Source organism: Sceloporus occidentalis, unplaced genomic scaffold, assembly GCF_023333645.1.
Source record: "Sceloporus occidentalis isolate IW3139 unplaced genomic scaffold, rSceOcc1.0.p SCAF_58, whole genome shotgun sequence".
In the NCBI taxonomy this organism is placed as follows: Eukaryota; Metazoa; Chordata; class Lepidosauria; order Squamata; family Phrynosomatidae; genus Sceloporus; species Sceloporus occidentalis.
In genome coordinates this window covers 6,043,342-6,063,414 of record NW_028317038.1, presented here as the reverse complement: position 1 = coordinate 6,063,414, position 20,073 = coordinate 6,043,342, and the positions used below count along the sequence as shown (strand labels likewise).

General features: G+C 42.4%; 1 protein-coding gene across 1 annotated transcript in view; it reads right to left on the bottom strand.

Annotated features, from left to right (window-relative positions):
• LOC149287647 (fatty-acid amide hydrolase 2-like) overlaps window positions 1–20,073 on the bottom strand; it is a gene marked incomplete at its 3' end in the record, with an annotated part of 171,351 nt that overhangs the window by 20,333 nt on the left and 130,945 nt on the right. The window contains exon 10 of the mRNA XM_089492661.1: window positions 6,357–6,365. Within this exon, the coding sequence (XP_089348787.1) occupies window positions 6,357–6,365 (9 nt within the window). The remainder of the gene's footprint in view (window positions 1–6,356; window positions 6,366–20,073) is intronic.

Here is a 20,073-nt window from a genome sequence, read left to right as displayed (position 1 = left end):
GAACACCAACCTCAGCTTCCAGAGAGACCACTTGTTCTCACTTGCCACACCTATATGGCAAGACACATGCAAGCCCTCAATTTACTGACAGAATCAACAGCAGAGTGAAAGTGCCAATGAGTTATTCCTCTATAAACCGTGATCAGAAGGGAATCAAAACTCTTAGTGGTAATAGTTGTTTTGGGCTCTCATACAACTCTCATGATATTTAGCAAACAATGGCCAAAGCATCAACATTTTATAATACCAATGGGATGCAGTTAGTGTTAGTGCAGTTTGAACAGACCTCTTAGCATCAAGAATAAGCAAAATGGAAATGATCTGACTCTACAAATTAATATCCCAGTTTATATTAGAGATGTTCCTGTATGATGACACTTGTGAGGGGTCCTCCTTGAGAAATGCCTATTAAAAATCTTAAGGGTGTCTCTCCCAGGAATATAGAGTTAAAAAACCCTTTCAGGGAAACCCAAAGAAAGACTTGTTCACCTCACCAATCTCCTACCCCCATTAAGAGCCTATCTTTGAGCAACAATTTGAGTTTAGTTGTCTGTTTGAAATGGACCCCCTCATTACCAGTATACTAAAAGTATTTAATTTACATTTGGTGTAATATTCCTTTGTTTTCTGTACCATATAAGAGGTGATGTGATCCCCTCATGGTTGCCTTTATAATACCATAAGTCCTGAAATAATAGATAATTGTCTAGGTGTTGTAGGTTATTGTGTGACCAGCAAAGAAAATTTAGCCCAGGGTTCCTTCCTGCCTACGTGGATCAGGAGCCAAGGAGTTTGGAAGAGCCATTTTCACAGACGAGTGGTGGTTTCCATACATCTCAATCTGCTAAACTGCACCCCGCTCTATAACCCCGCAGGGGTGGTGAGTATGATTTGCTGTTGCTGTGGTGCAGGCTGTTGAATGGGGCACCAGGAGTAGCACAGTTAGGGATGCGTGGTATTGCCTCAGCTGTGCCTCCATTGTGAAATAGGTCTGGAAGCGTGAGTGGCTCTCACAGTGTAGCAGGTTCTCATAGCATAACCGGTGTACCTCCTAAGATGACACCAACTCGAGTGAGCATTGTGCAGATGCAGGAGTGACTAAGCCGATATCCCAATACACAGGAAACATGTAATTAGCCACTGGTTTCATTTGGGGGTTTTGGATTCCTTTTAAGGTGGGTGTTCCTAGAGTTGAAGTTGATAATTTGAAGTCAGTGCAGGAGAATCTGGAATTGGTCATGGATAAGCTGCTTAAACACTGTCTGAGTGTTTCACCTTTGGGCTGGGTTCCTAGAAAGGAGCTATGTGCATATAGGTTGATTCACCACTTCCCTCTTCAGCAGAAGGATCAGTTAATGAAGATATTGATAAGTAGGACAGTAGGGTTTAATACGTGTCATTTGAGAAGGCTCTTGAATCGGTTGGTATGGCTGGCAAGGGTGGGCTTTTGGCAAAATCCGATATCCAGTCAGCCTTCCAACTCCTTCTAGTACACCCGACTGTTTTCCTCTATTGGGTTGTCGGTTGTCAGGTTTTTATTTTGTTGCCAATAGGTTGTTTGATTTTGTGCTATTATTTTGATTTTTATAGTAGTTTTTTGGAATAGTTTTTTGGGTTCGTCATCACTTCATTATTTAGATTATTTTTGGCCACATGTTTGTCACAACTTGCTTTCGAGCTTTAAAGCCATGACAGAAGATTTTGGAGTCCCTGTGGCAGCTGAGAAGACTGAAGGACCAGTAGAAGTGCTGTCTATCTTTTTCTGGAATAGAGATTGACACCCATTCCATGATTTGTCAGTTGCCACAGGAAAAGTTAAGTAAGATGGTAGTACTAGTGCATAGGCAGAAGTGGGATTCAAATTTTTTTAATAACCACTTCCGAGCTTTCTTACTAAGAAATAAAAACCTCACACACACACACACACACAGACTCAGGCAGTTTCTCACACACACACACACACACACACACACAGACTCAGGCAGTCTCTCACACGCACACACAGACTCGGCAGTCTCTCACACGCACACACAGACTCGGGCAGTCTCTCACACGCACACACAGACTCGGGCAGTCTCTCACACGCACACACAGACTCAGGCAGTCTCTCACACGCACACACAGACTCAGGCAGTCTCTCACACGCACACACAGACTCAGGCAGTCTCTCACACGCACACACAGACTCAGGCAGTCTCACACACACAGAGAGACTCAGGCAGTCACACACACACACACAGAGACTCGGGTAGTCACACACACACACACACACACACACACACACAGACTCAGGCAGTCACACACACACACACACACACAGAGACTCAGGCAGTCACACACACACACACACACAGAGACTCAGGCAGTCTCACACACACACACAGAGAGACTCAGGCAGTCTCTCACACACAGACTCAGGCAGTCTCACACACACAGACTCAGGCAGTCTGTCTCACACACACAGAGACTCAGGCAGTCTCTCTCATATACACACACACACAGACTCAGGCAGTCTCTCTCACACACACAGACTCAGGCAGTCTCTCTCACACACACACACACACACACACACACACACACACACAGACTCATGCAGTCACACATAAATACGTAAAATTTACTGTAAAAATTTGCTAAAGCTGTTTAGTATATATTTTTTTTTACAAAGCCATGATGCCTCTTTTGATGCTTTAACAATTGCATTTGTCACATAAAAAAATCTGAATCAATTTAAAATGCACCAGTGCATATTTTTAATTACCATTAATTAATGCTAATTATCATTATATTTACAAATATTATATATCATTATTTATAAATTTAACATTAATAATACATGTGTCTTTGATTAATAATAAAGAAAAAACCATAAGCAAATTATTACCAGAGTCACATAACAAAAAATCACAATCAATCTAAAAAGTGCCAGTGCATACTTTTAAGTACCATTAATTAATTAATGCCATTATACTGTATTGGCTCGATTAAAGGCTGGTGCTATTTTACAGATAAATTTATTTTTAAAGAAAAAATACAATTAGTATCTATTATGCAGCATAGTCAGCATAGGTTATATACAGATATTTGGAAAGCCAATAGCCATTTTAAGGTCCCCCCTTAATTCATAATGCACCTTACTTATAGATATGCCCCTCTACCCCCCTAATATGCCACTCTGCTCCCCTGATATGCTTTATGCCCCTGATATGCCACTCTGCCCCCCCACATATGCCACTCTGCCCCCCACATATGCCACTCTGCCCCCCACATATGCCACTCTGCTCCAGATATACTTTATGCCCCCAGATATGCCACTCTGCCCCCCAGATATGCCACTCTGCTCCAGATATGCCACTCTGCTCCCCTAGATATGCCACTCTGCTCCCCATATGCCATGCCACTCTGCCCCCATGATATGCCACTCTGCTCCCCATATGCCACGCCACTCTGCTCCCCCAATATGCCACTCTGACATCCCGCCCCCAACTTACCAATGCTCAGTCATAGAAGCCCCGGCGAAAGTGCCGGCATCACCGGGGGTTGTCTGCATCGCATCTTCACCCTGCTGTTGGCACGCAGCAGGGCTAAATGATAAAGAAAAAAAACACACCTGCCCGGCACCCAGAGCTACACGTCCCGGGCGTCTGGCGATATGAATTACGCTAAACCCTGATTATAGGCCGCACCACCACTTTCAGTGAGAGAAAAGTGCGGACTATAATAGGGTAATTAAGAAACGGTCCGTGCAAACCGGCTGAATCCCACCACTGTGCATAGGGCATCGATGGCTAAAAAGCTAAGTTTGCGGCAGCTTCAAACAGAAGCATATCGGGGTCAGGTGACGTCATGTGACCACGGGTGAAACGGAGTTAAGCGGTAACGGGATATATGTATTTGTACGTGTATATATATATATATATATATATATATACACACACACATATATACTGTATGTGTGTGTGTCAGCATGCATATGTACTTGTGTGTGTCAGTATGCAGGCATACTTGTGTGTGTCAGCATGTATGTGTGTGATCATGGATATGTGTGTGTGTGTGTGTGTGTGTGAGTATGGATGGGTAATTGTGTGTGTGTGTGGGATCATGGACGTGGATTTGTGTGTGTAAGCACAGATATGGACTCGCACAGGTTATAGGGAGTTTTGATAATGTGCTAAGTAGCTCAAATCCACATTAAGGCCTCTGTTTTTACTTTTTTTTTTTTTTTTACTTCAAATGTCTTTCTTGGGTGTTTTTTAAATTACCTCTCAGTGTTTTGATTTTAAGGTCATGTATGGAGTGACCTGTTTGACGTGAACAGGAAAACCAAAGTACCTGGTTGTGCCAAAGTACCATATTTTCCGGCGTATAAGACGACTTTTTAACCCATGAAAATCTTCTCAAAAGTCGTGGGGTCGTCTTAATCCGCTGGGTGTCATCTTATAGGGCGGGTGCTGAAACTTACTGAGCCGGACTGGAGAATCTGCGGCACGTTAGTGCAGCAAGAGCGGCGCTGTGCCCAGAAAAACACGCCTCTTTCACTCATCTGGCCCACCCTTGTATCCGATTACCTCCTTCTCTGCCTCTCAGCTCTCACACATGCGCGCCTGCGCCGCTTCACTGCAGATCTGAGAGGCAGAGAAGGAGGTAATAGGATACAAGGGGGGCCAGACGGGTGAAAGAGGCGTGTTTTTCTGGGCACAGCGCCGCTCTTGCTGCACTAACGCTGCCCCTGCGCACTTGCCAGACCTCATCATAAGTCTTTTTTGGAAGATCTCGGCGAGGGACAGCACTAATAAAGACAAGCCCTGGATAATAAGAGAAAAGGCTGCATGACTGGGCCTATATTAACAGTAAGCTGCTGTCAGGATGTAGATGGGGGTCATCTGTAGGGTTCCTTGTCCTGCTTGGGTGGGGTTTCTGGCTGTCTATTTATGGGACCCCCTTTTCCCGCCTTTGGTCAGATAATATTTGCCAGCTTATTAAGCAGAGAATCTGTTAAAGCAATTTTTTCACTTTTATTTATCTTAACGGAGTCTATGGCTGAATTCTGAGCGTTAAGGTGATATGTTTACAATTGGCTGTTATGCCGACGTGTATGTTTCATGTTAATTTCTCCACGGGTTCAGTCCCTGGGGGAACTTTGGAAGGGTAGGGTGTTCCGACCCAACGGTTCCCGTATGGTATTTGGCGGGACATCCCTACAAATGTTATTTAACAATGTTTATGTTTTACTAATTTTCTACATTTTTTGTCACAGTAATAAAGCGCTGTGGCCTTACACTTTCCAACGACCTCATGTCTCTTGTGTTTTTATTTATGTGTTTCAACTCTATCACATTGCACTACCGCTCGGATCGTCTTGGAGACAGGGAGGGCTGGGCAGGCAGAGAGCCTTATGTTTATAAGTGACAGTTTTCCTGCTAAGTACCTGCATGTCATAAGCATTTGAATTAAAATTACCATATTGAAATCAAATCTGATGTTTTTTTATTTGGGTTGCGTTGGAAGAGGGGTAGTCTTATACGGCGAGTATAGCCCAAACTCTATATTTTAACTGGAAAAGTTGGGGGTCGTCTTATATGTCCAGTCTTCTTATACATCGGAAAATACAGTAGTTGAGGAGCCAACTCATAAGAAGGCCATATAGGATTTAGTGTTCACAAATGAAGATTTGTTAACAGATATTTCTGTAGGTGAACGTTTGGGATCTAGTGATCGTCCGTCTGTGTGGGTTAATATACAAACAGTGACTGAGTCACACCACACAAAAACAAAAGTTTTAGATTTTAGAAAAGCTGACTTTTCTAAAATGAGAATGTGTAGAGGAGTCATTATCAGACTGGGGCAATTTAAATGGAGTCCAGGAGAAATGGGATTATTTAAAAGTTGAATTATTGAAGATAACAGAAAACTGTATTAGGCTGGTCAGTAAAAATTTAAAGAAACCACTGTGGTACTCCGCAGAAGTGGCCAAAATTGTTAGCCTTTAGTAAATACAAACATACCCAAAGTGAGGAAGATAGACAGAGCTATAAGATTAGGCAGAAAGAAGCAAAGCAAGTTATAAGAGCTGCCAAATCACATGCTGAAGAGAGAATTGCCCTGTCAGTGAAAAAGGGAGATCATATTTTTTTTTTTTTAGATATATAAATGAGAAAAGGAAAGTAACGTAAAACAAGGATTAGTTAGAATAAAAATAAAAGCAGGAAGGTATGTAGAAGAGGATAAAGGTCTAGCTGACTGCCTCAACTAATATTTTTGTTCAGTTTTTACAAGTGAAAATGAGGGAAAGAGACCTCAGAAAAAAAGACTGAGTCATTTGATACATGTGGGTTTATCGCGGCGGAGGGTTCTACTTCAGTTGTCTAAGGTAAAGACAAATAATGGGCCTGATGGGATACAACCCAAATTATTAAAATCTTCCCAGGGGATTGGTTATTAGCTAATGTTGTGCCCATTCACACAAAAAAGCAGTAGGGAGGAGTCTAGCAACTACAGGCCCGTAAGTTTTACATCTGTAGTGAGGAAATTAATGGAAACAATGTTAAAGGAAAGGATTGTTGAACATCTGAAGTCACATGGGTTTCAAGATCAAAAACAACATGGGTTTACGTCAGGAAAATCAGGCCAAACTAATCTTGATTTTTGTGATTGGGTGACTAAAGTAATTGATCAAGGTGGTGCAGTAGACATTGCATATCTGGATTTCAGTAAGGCTTTTGACATTGTCCCACATAGAAGACTTATCAATAAACTGCAATCTCAGAGTATAGATCCCAATATTGTTGAATGGCTCAGGCAGTGGCTGAGTGACAGAAAACAGACGGTTGTAGTTGCGTATATTCAGAGCAAGGTGCCAGTGGGGTACCTCAGGGATCTGTACTTGGACCCATTCTCATTTTATTTTATTAGTGATATTGCAGAAGGTCTTGATGAAAAGCTATGTCTTTTTGATTATGACACAAAAATATGCAACATGGGGATAAGGGATAAGGGATAAGCCAAATGGCAAATGATTTAGGTAAACTGGAATAATTGTCAGGAGCTGTGGCAACTGGCATTTAATGTGGATAAATACAAAGTAATGCATCTGGGGCATAGTAACCCAGAGTTCCAGAGAGCGGGCCCCGCCAGACCAGCTACAGCATCTAAGACCTATCCTGTGCCCAACTAAGGGGCTATCGTGCTGTAGGAGTTTCAAGTGAGAGCCTTTTACCAAAGAGGAAAAACAGAAAAGACTCTGCTGGTTTTAATCTCCAGGACATGTTTTCAGAAGATAATGTATTCTCAGACCATAAACTTTTAAAAACTAGCTTTTTAATTCCTAATGAATCCAAAACTAGTAATGGTCTGTGGAAACTCAATTTATTGTTGCTGGAGGACAAACAAATCCGGAATAATTTTAAGGTCTCATTTGGCAGCGCCAGAAAGACTATCAAGTCCAACATTAAGAACTTTTTTATTGTTGCTGGCAAGAGGAAGAAACAAGAGAGCAAACAAGTTTTTAAAGATCTTAATGTGCGTTTGCAAACTCTTTAAGTTGAAAGAGGCTGGTGTAAGCAATACTGACAAACTGATTTTTAATTTAAAGAAGGAGATTTTAAAGGTAAACAAATTTTAAATGCACGGAAAGGTGGCTTAGAGAAGTATATGTAAGGAATCGGGCTATAGAGTTGAAAAAGGCAAAACAAATATTGATAAGGAGGATGACAATTTAACCCCTTCACAGGTCACCGGTAGACCAGGCACCAGGTACGTCATCCCCAAAAAACGCCCCCACATCGCCACAATCGTGGTGATCGCGGGGGCGCTGCTGCTGCTGTCTGCCCAGGAGTCTGGGCAGACCAGCACAGCCTCTCTAAGCCCGCCCCCAAGCCTACGATCACTCCCACGGAGTGATTCTGTAGGCTGAAACCGCGATTGCAGAAAAACCTTCAGGGAAGGGGGTGGCGTGTTGATTGGGTCCCCACACAAGTGTGGGGACCTGACACAACACCCCCCTGCTGCCTGATCACTCCATGAGAGCGTCAGTGCAGCGATCGCGGCATTGAAGGGGTTAATTCCCGTTTTTTATGGGGCTCTGCTGCTGGTGGTCTGCCTGGAAGCCCAGGCAGACCAGCAACAGCAAAAACGAGACTCCTCCCCTGCAATTTCCAGTCTATGGGAGATTGTGTCCCAGCTTCAGGGACAGGGAGACAGGGTTCTTTGGTCTCCACATGAGTGTGGAGACCAGCCCCCATCCCTTCCCCTGCTCAATTAACCCCTACCCCCCCTCTTGCTCAGTTAACCCCTTCAATGCTCCGATTGTGTATGACCCCCAAAAAAAATTGTAAAAAAAAAAATATATAAATAAAATAAAAAATTTACTAAATAAGTAAATAAAATAACAGCACTGACCTGAAAGTCCAGGGTTCTTCCAGGTCAAATGGTGGGCTGATCAGATCACTCCTGGCCAATAGGAGTGATCGGATCATTGTGGCAGCCCATGGATGACCCTGCCCTACAAAGAGAGAGGGGTCATCTAGGGTAATTATGAAAAATTATATACCTGTATAGGTTTTTTTTTTAGGAACTGCTGGGCGGCTAGAATAGCCTCCTGTCCCACTATGTGTACCAGACAGGATTATCTCCACAGGGTGCCCAGCCAGGGCTCCAGCCTGACTATCGTTGGAAGATATCAGAGGCTAATCCCATTATCTCCCCTATTGTTCCTGGGAGACCTGAATCCCCCAGTTTAAGGGGGCGGTTTTGTTACTCAGACGTCTCATTCTGTGTGTTGATGTGATTATACATTATTTGGACTGTTATTTGTCACGGTCACGGATCTGGCTAGTCCAACCGACTACCTCTGCTATCTTATGCTCTCTTAGCCCGGGACACACACACTTTCCCCGGTTCCCCAGTCACTAGCCGGGACTCAGTGTAGGGTATAACATTAAGAACACTTTATTGGACACAGACACAGGTATATATATCCAATGGCAGGACAAGATAATGGTCAAGGTCAGATACATCCATTAACCTTGTGGGTACATAGAACATGGACAGAGGAAGATATTAAAAAAAGCTACTGAACATGTAAAGAGTCCAAAAGAGGATCCTCCGCAGTTTGGGGAGGATATACGCGGACTCTATAACAGTTATCGATTAAATGGTGAAGAAATAGAGAGTTTGTCAGATCAGAGCTCAGTAGAACAGAACTGGAATGGGTACAATAATCAAAATCCAAGACGCCCACTTTCATGGGACAGTGTTGATTTAAATAATCGATTAAGTGTTTTTGTAACTGCTTGCACAAACAGATGGGCTTGTAGAACAAATTGGACGGAGATAAATAGATGTACGCAAAAGAATGGGGAGGATGTGGATCAATATTTTCATAGGATGAAAAAGATATTTGATGTCTATAGCGGATTGACACCACCTGCTGATCCAGACCCAAACTCTGCTTATGAGCAGCAATTAAAAAATGCATTTGTGTCAGGGACAAGCAAAGAGATAAATGCGTATATATGTAAACACATGGTTAATCTCCGTATACAGCCCCATTGAATGACGTGTTGAAGTATGCTAAGCATTCTGAGAAATGGCACAAAGAAAGAGAGAAAAAGAAAGTTGGAATAATGTGGTGAAGAGTACGAAGGAGCATTGACAGGGAATAATGAAAGATGAAGAGAAAGATATCTAGGTCGTGGCAGGGGCAGAGAGGGATACCGAGGTAGAGGAGGAAGTGGTGATAGAAGGTCACGAGGATGTTATAATTGTGGAAAGGAAGATCATTGGCCAAAAGAGTGTCCCGAACCAGACAGGAGAAAGCAAACAGCACACGAGCAATGACGATTAAAGGAAAAAGACATTAGATCTCAGTAATGTTCATGATGTATTGTTGTTGTCAAACTTGCCTGAAATTGATTTAATTGTATATAATAAGCGTATAACCTTTTTGGTAGATTCGGGGGGCCTCACGAACTCTATTGAGTTATCCTACATGTACGGGCATACAGAAAGGAAATGGTAAAATTCACATAAAAGGAGTAAATGGGAGAACACATGTTGAAAGTTTATCTGTTCCCCTTCAAATACAACATCCGGAGGCTGGCAAAATGATTACTGTCAGTGTAATATTATCCGAGGTATGTCCGGTAAATCTCTTGGGAAGGGTTTTAATTAACCCCTTAACGACCTTTGCCGGTTCAGGACCGTCACGGAAAAACGGTCACTTAATGACCTTTGATGGTCCTGAACCGTCAAATTAAATAAGCTTAGAAAGTGGACGCCCATTTTAAAAGCATTTAGGAGGCGATCAACGATCACCTCCTAAACTCCAATGGAGTTGAATGCCTCGATCAGGAGGTATTCAGGGACACCAAACACTTACCTAAAGACGGGCTGTGATCACTCCGGAGAGCGGTCACAACCGCCACTGCCGGTGAACTTTCACCATCCACAAGATGGCGGCCGCCCTGTAATACAATGATAAAGTTGAAAAAGTTCGCTAGATGGTCTCCAGACCCTCTAGAGAACTTTGGCTCCACTTGCAGGTTGAATACAGGTACTGCATTCAACCATGCAAGTCAATGGAGCCCAGCTTTCTAATCACAATGTGATTGATGGGGTAAATTGGAGTGGCCGGGCTCAAAGATAGGGCGTAGGTACAAACTGACCAAAATAGAGAAAAAAAGCGCACTTCCCAAATGTGGGATTTTAAATCTCAAACAACCCAACATGCATGTGGGGTATCACTGCACTCAGGAGATGTTGCTGAACACATATTGGGGGGTTGTTTAATAGTGACACATACCAGGAGCTATGAATTCATTCCTGAAGTACAATTTGTGTGGAAAAAAATACAAAATGAAATTTTGGGAAAAGCAGGTGGTAGAATCTCATGCATAAAAGGGTTAAAATACCAGCATTTGAAATAGTTTGTGGTGTCTAGTTTTCAAAAATATATGGTTTGATGGGGTAAATTGAAGTAGTCGGCTTCAAAGATGTTCCAAAGAGGATATAGAGGCAAAATTACCAAATGACTACCTGAATTACGCTTGTCCCAAAAGTAGCCTTTTACCAGCCAAACAATCTGACAAACCTATGCATGTGGGGTATCACCATACTCAGGAGATGTTGCTGAACACATATTGGAGTGTTGTTTGACAGTGACATATACCAGGACCTTTATATTTATAACTAAATTACAATTCGTGTGAAAAAAAGAAAAAAAAAATTACTATTAAAAAGTTTGACAAAGTGTGGTTGTATAATTAGTGCATGGAAAGGGTTAAAATACCAGCATTTGAAATACCCTGGGGTGTCTGTTTTTCAAAAATATATGGTTTGATGGGGATTAATTGAGTTAGCTGGTTTCAAAGATGTTCCAAAGAGGAGATGGAGGCAGAATTACCAGATTTGGAAAAAAGGTTTGGAAATCATAAAACGCTACTTGTACTTATTGCCCAATAACTTAATAAAAACATTGAGTATTTCTAAACTGAGGACAAATAGTAGAATCTATTTAGCTAGTTTTTTACACCCTTTTGTCCGTAAAAAGATTTTTCAAAGAAAAGTCATAAAAGGTTTTTGTTTTTTTCAAATTTTCACCATGTTTTTTTTTATAGTAAATAAGGTGATATGATCAAAACATATGGTATCTTAAGAAAGCCCATCTTGCCCTGAAAAAAACAATAAATAACATGTGTGGGTACACTAAATGGGTAAGGAGAAAATTGCAGCTGAACACAAGCACCGCAAAAGTGTTAAAACAGCCTCGGTCCCACAGGGTACAAAAAGAAAAAATTAGCCCGGTCCTTAAGGGGTTAAAGAGTTGGGAGTGCATATTGCACCCGTGGGAGACAAGTTTGATGTTACAGCGGAGAAAAGAAATAAGATAGTTAAAGGACAGCATGACCATTACTATTATGCCTTCAACATATGTTTTCCTTATTTTCAGCAAAATCTAATACAGGTTTTAGAACTTGTACATAAGACATTCAAGACATATGATAATTTACAAGTTCAACATTAAAACGATTTTCATTGTACAACGTACTTTAAAAGGACAGCGGGGGAGATGAATACTATGAGTCACATTTAAAAGACTTAACGAAGTACCATAATACAGACAGAATATTTTATACTGGACAGACAAAGGACAAGGGGCATTATCTTGTATATTAACACCCCGAATGACCACACTTTTTAGGGGTATAACACCACATTTTTCTCTGTGTAAACAAAAAACTGATCAGTGGAAGTCTGTGGGAGATATGGTGTTGCGATGTGAAACTAGTCTTTCGTGGAAAAGGGATAAGGGAGACATTGAATACAATGCTGAAGTAAAGGCATACCGGCGACCGTTTTGTAGAAAATTTGTGGCTTATTCAGGTTCATCAGTGGGAGGAAAATACCTGATGACTTATGGTCCTCCGGACCTACTGATGTAGGACTCATGAAAGGGATTGAACCAGTAACTATAATAGCAAAGGATATAGACCTCACCAACAACAGTATCCCCTTAAACCTGAAGAGGGCATAGCACCAATAATAAGTGGTTTATTGGAAAAGGGGATCATTGTGCCTTGCCCAGATAGCCCTTGTAATACTCCTTTGTTTCCCATAAAGAAAGCAGAACCATCAAGTGGATGGAGAATGGTTCAGCATCTACAAGCTGTAAATCGGGCAGTAATTCCATGTGCACCCGTGGTACCAGATCCCAATACCTTACTAAATGAGCTTGATCCGAGAAATAAGTGGTTTTCTGTAATAGATGTAAGTAATGCTTTCTTTAGTATACCATTGCATAAAGATAGCCAATTTTGGTTTGCTTTTACATATAAAGGGAAAAGGTATACATTTACATCGACCAATTTTTGTCGAACTTGGATACCAAATTATGCAGCTTTAGTAGCACCTCTTGCAGCCCTCATATATAATACTACAATGGCCGCTGCAGATAAAATTCAATGGACACAAGAAGCAGATTTTGCCGCGTAAAAAAACCATTGGTAAACGTTTCTGTCGTAGGGTTACCAAATTATACTAAGGAATTTGTTCAGACCTTAGATGTAAAAGAAGGGTATATGACATCGGTACTCACCCAAGAGCATGGGGGTAAGCAAAGGCCTTTGGCTTATTATTCTACACGTTTAGTGAATGCAGCAGCCGAAGCCGTCAAAGCTTCAGCAGCCATTGTACTGTTTCATCCATTAACGTTAAAGGTCCCACATGCAGTATCAGTTATCTTATTACAGAATAAGATTTCATATCTCAGTCCTGCAAGACATTTATCGTGTATGACAGTGCTATTAGCACAACCACACATAACTATTGAGAGATGTACCACACTTAACCCATCTTCTTTAGTTAATTGTATCGATGAAATTACGCCAAAAATTTACCACGAGAAGGATTGAGTGATAGTCCTCTAAAAGATCCTGATGAAACACTGTTTATCGATGGATCTTCAAAAAAGAATCCTCATGGCACAAATGCTACAGGGTATGCCATTGTACTGCAGACTAAAGTAATCAAGGCGGGTAAATTACCTAATCATTTATCATCCCAGGCGGCTGAATTAATGGCTCTCATAGGGGCATGCAAGTAGACAAACGAGTAAATATCTATACCGATAGTCAATATGTATTTTCTACTATACATGTTGTGACAGACCTTGTAGAGACCCTGTCTCCGCCGTCAATAGTTCCAGCGATCTCCTATGGTCCCCTCGGTATACTCCAGACTTCCAGTAACCAAGTAGTTACACTCCACGATGAAGTGTCCCTTGTCCCCAAATCAGACACCGACATGGTTTTAGGCTTGAACAAGTAAGAATCTGCTTTATTGTACACCAAACACCAACTTTATACCTGAGACCATCTTGAAAAGAACAATACATAAATACATTAGTTTAAACACTTTAACTGGTACCAATCAGGAGAGAGCTAGAACAGGAAGCAACCAATCACAGTGCAGGGGGTGTGGTCAGGGGAGGCCCACGTTCCATTAATTTAGGGACCATATATGGATATCCTGGGGTGTGGCTGTAGCAACCAATAGGGAAGGTGTCTACCTAGCAGACCCCCACAACCTTGCCACAGATGCTCCTGTGACACATGTATTTGCACAACAATGGAAAAATAGAGGTATGATTACCTCCACAGGGAAACCGATAAATCATAAAGCCCTAATTGAAGAACTATTAACGGTTATACATCTACCAAAAGAAGTAGCTGTAATAAAGCATGCAGCTCATACCAACAGCAAAGATCCTATAGCATTAGGTAATAACCGTGCAGACATTGAAGCAAAAAGAATTGCTCAAGAGATGTTTGCCATAACCACTAATGAGATACAAATTGACCATCAGGTTCTGTACGATATGTAACAGGCTGGCAAGCAAGAAAGTATGCTAAGGCCGATGTATATATATGTTGGATGCCCGAAAAGCCCCAGGGCAACAAAGTACCGTATTTGCTCGATTATAAGACAACCCCCCAAAATCTGAATATTAATTTATGAAAAATGCTCGATTATAAGACAAGGTTCTTTTCAGAGCAAAAAATAACCATCGTCTTATATTCGAGGTCATCTTCTAATCAGACCTCAAATGGAGGTCTGACTACAAGACTAGGATCCAGGGGACCTGGATCCTCCTCTCCAGCAGCCGGGGCTTCTATGATGGAGCGCCGATGTCACATGACCTTCCGGTGCTCATTCATAGAAGACCCAGCGGAAGTGCAGGCAGCAGCAGCAGCAGCAGAGGTTGTCTGCGCGCATCGCACAGACCTTCACTGGCCGCCCCCACTACACACTAAAGAATCTGAAGCACGAGGAGAAGTCTAGGGAAGCATTGGTAAGTCAGGGGAGGGTAAGAGTGGCATATGGGGGGGGTATAAGGGCTTTCTGGAGGCAGAGTGGCATTTAGGGGTTTAAAAAATATATCACGGAGTGGCTTATAGGGGGTTAAAAGGCATATCAGGGAGGCACAGTGGTATATAGGGGTTTAAAGGGAATATCAGTGAGGCAGAGTGGCATATAGGGGGTTAAAAGGAATATCAGGGAGGGAGAGTGGCATATAGGGGGTTAAAAGGCATATCATTGGAGGCAGAGTGGCATATAGGGGTATAAGGCATATCTGGGGGGCAGAGTAGTATATAGGGGGTCAAGAGGCATATCAGGGAGGCAGAGTGGCATATAGGGGGTGTGGCAGAACCCTCCACCACTGGAGAGGCTTGACAGCCAGCCTCTTCCCTATTGACTATGGGCTTTGTAAAGACTTCTGTAGCTACCCCAACAGTATATCATCTCATCACTTTCTGAGGGGATTATCTCCGGCAGACAGCCAGGATCTGCAAGCAAGGAGTGACCACAATTGTTTTAGTTTAATGTTGTATAATTCAGCCTCCCCCCTCCCCCAGTTCCACCACTACACACTAGACATTTACCCCGGCCAAACCTTGGAACTGATTTGGGCCAGTAATAGATAATGGAGGTTGGGACCCTATTGTATTGTTAATCCCGTTACAGCCCCTGTTGTCTCTGGGAGGCAGATTAAGGGGGCAGTTTGTATCCCAATATTTTGTTAATGTGTGTTTTGCTGGATATATCCACCCCTGCATGTTGTTTATGCTAAAGTCTGACCCTGCCATTTAGAAAAAACAATACAATGTTATCACCTCCAAGATTTTGTCCCGGAAATTTTATCAAATCCAAAGAAGTTGACTGCTGCTATAGTACCAAAGGAACAAACTAAACAAGTGGCACAATACTCTCTCACGGAGCCCAGAAGAGTTTGGCAGAATATATGTCGCCGCTTTCTCTCAGAGGTCTTGCATGGCAGGTAGTGCACAAATGTTTGCCAACTAGGCAGTTTCAGCACAGGAGAGGTCTTGGTGCCCCAGAGATCAGCGTACGCAAGATGAGACAGTGTTGCATTTATTTTGGAACTGCTTTTATGCACAGGACACATGGAAAAAGGCAGAACCGCTTTTAGAATGGATTTAGATGGCCTTCGGTTATTAAACTATACAGTTTGTATGGCCTTTTTACTTGTTCCAGTCGCATGTTTTATGGATTATGATAAATTGTATAAAAGAAGCAATTTGGAAGACCATGAATATTTTATTGCTTCCATTTGTCGTTAGATGAGTTTAAGTGACATGTACACACATGTTTTAAAGGATTGTAAAGGCATGGGTTTAATGAAAGCAAAGAGACTTTGGTGCCTTAATATGTGGGACATTTTACTTGGAATGAACTGAATGTCTCAAAGACTGGTTTTATGTATTTATTGTAATTTTATGTAAACATTTTTCATTAATTTTATAATTTTAAATGTTCCATTATATCATTTGACCTCCCTGACAAAAAAATTACTGCAGTTTTTCTGAAGTAATACTGCAGTTTTTTGAACATGAAAAAACTGCAATACTGCACTTTTACTGCAGTTTTACTGCATTTGTACTTCACTGTACTGCACTCTTACTGCAGTATTACTGCACATTTACTGCACTTTTTTTATATTGCAAGCCTACAGTTCTACTTCACTGTACTGTAGCTTTATTGCATTTGTACTTCCGTACAAAAATAACTGCAGTAAAATTGCAGTACAGTGAAGATACAAATGCAGTAAAACTGCAGTAAATGTGCAGTAATACTGCAGTAAAAGTGCAAAAAATGTCCAAAAAACTGCAGTATTACTTCAGAAAAACTGCAGTAATTTTTTCGTAAGGGCTGTTTAAAGTTTATTGTATTGTTGCATATAGCTAATAAAATACCTGCTAGCAGCAATCTGATTCTGATTAACCCGCTATGAACCGGCTTGCTTTTGACTTTGTTCTTTGGTTCCTGATTTGGTTCTTTACTGCCCGTGTTGACCCGCTTGTCCCGACTCTGCTCCTGAATTCTGCTTCAACATTGATATTGTCTTTTTGGTTCTGACCCAGCTTGCCTGACTACCTCTGTCCTCCCTGAGGGCTCCCTGCAACGTGTCCAGTGCCTGCTGCCAGCCGTCTGGGCTGTCTGTGGGCTCCCAGCCGTGTCCCAGAGAGAGCAGGCCTGCCAGTCCAGCTACAGCGTCCCAGAGCTATCTGGTATCTGGTGATAGGGGGCTATCGTGCTGTACATCTGCCTTTGTGCCTGTTCCCTATTTGGTCATGTCTACAGCCCTGTACTTACCAGTCTTGCCAGCTTCTCCAATACAGACCATATCATATTAAGAGTCAGCCTGCAGTGTGTTTCATTTTTGACTTCTGTCTAGGGGCGCTTTAAAACCGCGATCACGAATAGCTCATATAAAGATATAAAAAAGGAAAAAGAGAAAAAAATATAGTGTGATACAGTAAAAACAATGTAACTCCGGTACAAGGCTTCAATGAATGCACTCACAATGTGGATAAGCTTTTAGCGCGTATATCAAAACCACTCCTCGGTATATGCGTTGATTCCTTGGCTCCACGTGTATGTAAGACAAAAAAATCTAATAGGGTGATACCTTTACCATCAATATGTGTGCTAAGAGGTAATGCACTCACATTTAGTAGAGAGATATCAAGCTCATCTGGTTAGTTGTCCTGAAGTGGAGCCGATCCCTTGATGAAGTTCCTGAGGTGGCTTTGCTGGATTCCACAAGAAGATTTCTTCAATGTTCCAGTGTGGATATGGATAAAGTGCGAGTGCTTATGTATATAATAAATAGTATATGTCCATTAAATCATAAGCTAATAATATGTGCCATAAATAGATCCAAAAAAAAAACCGGGATGAAGTGAATAAATAAATAATTTAATCTGGGACTAAACCCTTACCAAACACTCGTCGGCAACTACACCATATAGGTGTTTACAAAGTTGTCCAGACGTGCTAAAAAAGTACTTAAACAATGTTAAAAACTATAAACTAAATAAGATGTATAAAAAGACGTATAAAAAGAGAAATTAAGTCCAAAATAAACAATCCTCAACGCGTTTCGCCGTTTAGAGGCTTCCTCTTTTTATAGTTGTAGTGGTTTTGATATACGCGCTAAAAGCTTATCCACATTGTGAGTGCATTCATTGAAGCCTTGTACCGGAGTTACATTGTTTTTACTGTATCACACTATATTTTTTTCTCGTTTTCCTTTTTTATATCTTTATATGAGCTATTCGTGATCGCGGTTTTAAAGCGCCCCTAGACAGAAGTCAAATTTGTATTCCCTTTTTCAACATTCCGTGGAGAGTGTTTGTAAGGGTTGCAGCTATAGACCCGATACCAAGAAAGGAAAGTATTTCTTTTTCTTTCTTTATTTTCACTTTTTTGACACTGGGTTTCACTTTTTCACATTCTACGTGTGTTTCATTTTGCCTGTCTGTAATGATGCATCATGGGGTACAAACCTTCTTACCCCAGCCCTAACAATTACACTACTTTGGAAGTCTATGGCATCCCTGCCCTTCAATGTATGCTTCTAAGAGTTGAGGAGATTAGGCTGATGGAGGTGTTAAACAACAAAACAGTGGTTCATGCAAACATATTGTGAAAAAAAAAATCATAAAAGTAGTGACCATATAAAACCTGTTACTGCATCAGACTCCTTTATCTATAGCCATCCTGCAATATGGGGCGCAATAAAGATGCCGGCAGATGCAGAAACCCCGAGGGGCAAGAACAAATCGACTTCTTCCTCGTTGTGGGAATATTTTCAAACAGCACGCAATCTCGCATCGCGGCCTTCTGAAAGCCTTGAAGCATCGTCCCCTGAAAGCACAGCAGGCACGCAGGACAGCAGGCAGAGCGGTGGTGATGACACTCCAGCAGACCTTACGGGTCAGGAGACGATTCTTCGTCTATTTTCCTCGGCCCCCTGGAAGGCTGATTTCAGTACGCTAATCACAGAGCTTAAATTTACAGTGAAGCAGGAGATAGCGTCTCTGAAGGCCTCGAGAAAAGAATCGACACGCAGGAGCGTGAAACCACCCGCCTGTCTACCAACCTTTCCCAAGTGGCGAGGATATCGACGCAGCACACCCTTTACCTGACGGACTATCGGAGACATTTGAAGGACTTGGATAACAGGAGCAGGCGACATAATATTAGAATATGTGGCCTTCCTGAAGCAAGTCCCCAGGAGGAGGAGGATGTATTCCAGGTACTTACTACTCTATTCAACTCACTGCTCAATCGGCCCCGAGACACCATGATCCCCATGGACAGAGCCCACAGAGCTTTGTGGCCTCGTGGCCTCGTCCACGTCGACAATTGGGGGTTACCGGACTTGCATTTACCCAGTCGTCCAGCGGACTGTCTGCCCCGTCAACGCCGCCGCGAGGTCTCCAGAGTTCGAGGCCCACCGGGACAGCGAGGCTGTCCTGTGCCGTGAGTAACCCCTGGGATAGTGACCTTGGCCCCGTTTATTGTTCCTGGGCCTTGCAGTTTTGTGTTCTGTTTACAGTTTTCTTTTTTGGTTGTGTGTGTGCTTTGTACTCTGGTTCCCGCTGTGTGCACTTATGCTATGACGGGAGTGGATGCCCCCCTCGGCCTACGGCGGGGACGAGGGGGTTAACCTACGGGCTGCCACGGTTACACCGTCAGACACCGTGGAGTTTGCCATTTCGGGACTCTGCTGTGGTCCCCTTATTTCTATGCTTACCATACTGCATAATATGCTGTGTTTTCTGTTAAAATGTGTACATTACTGCATTTCCCCGTACCGAGACCCCCTATGGGCTGCGTTGCGGTGTTGCACTTTACATCCTGTTCCCTATGCTGTCTACTGATATCTGATTCCATTGCGTACATCACTGCGCTTGCCGTCATAGCTCGCTATCACGGCCCCCTCTAGGGTACTTTGAGGTATTGCACTACACATTCTCCACTACCTGCTGTGGCCGCATTCGATGTGGGGAAGTTCAGAGGTGGGGTGGGTTGGGTGTTTTTTTTGTTTTGTTTTTTATTATTATCACCTGTCTACATCACTACACCAGCCTTTATGGCTTGATATTGAGGCCCCCACTGGGCTGAGTTGCAGTGTTGCACTGTACATTCTATGTACTATGCCGGATAATGGTACCGGATTTGGGTTGCACTATGTGCATCACTGCA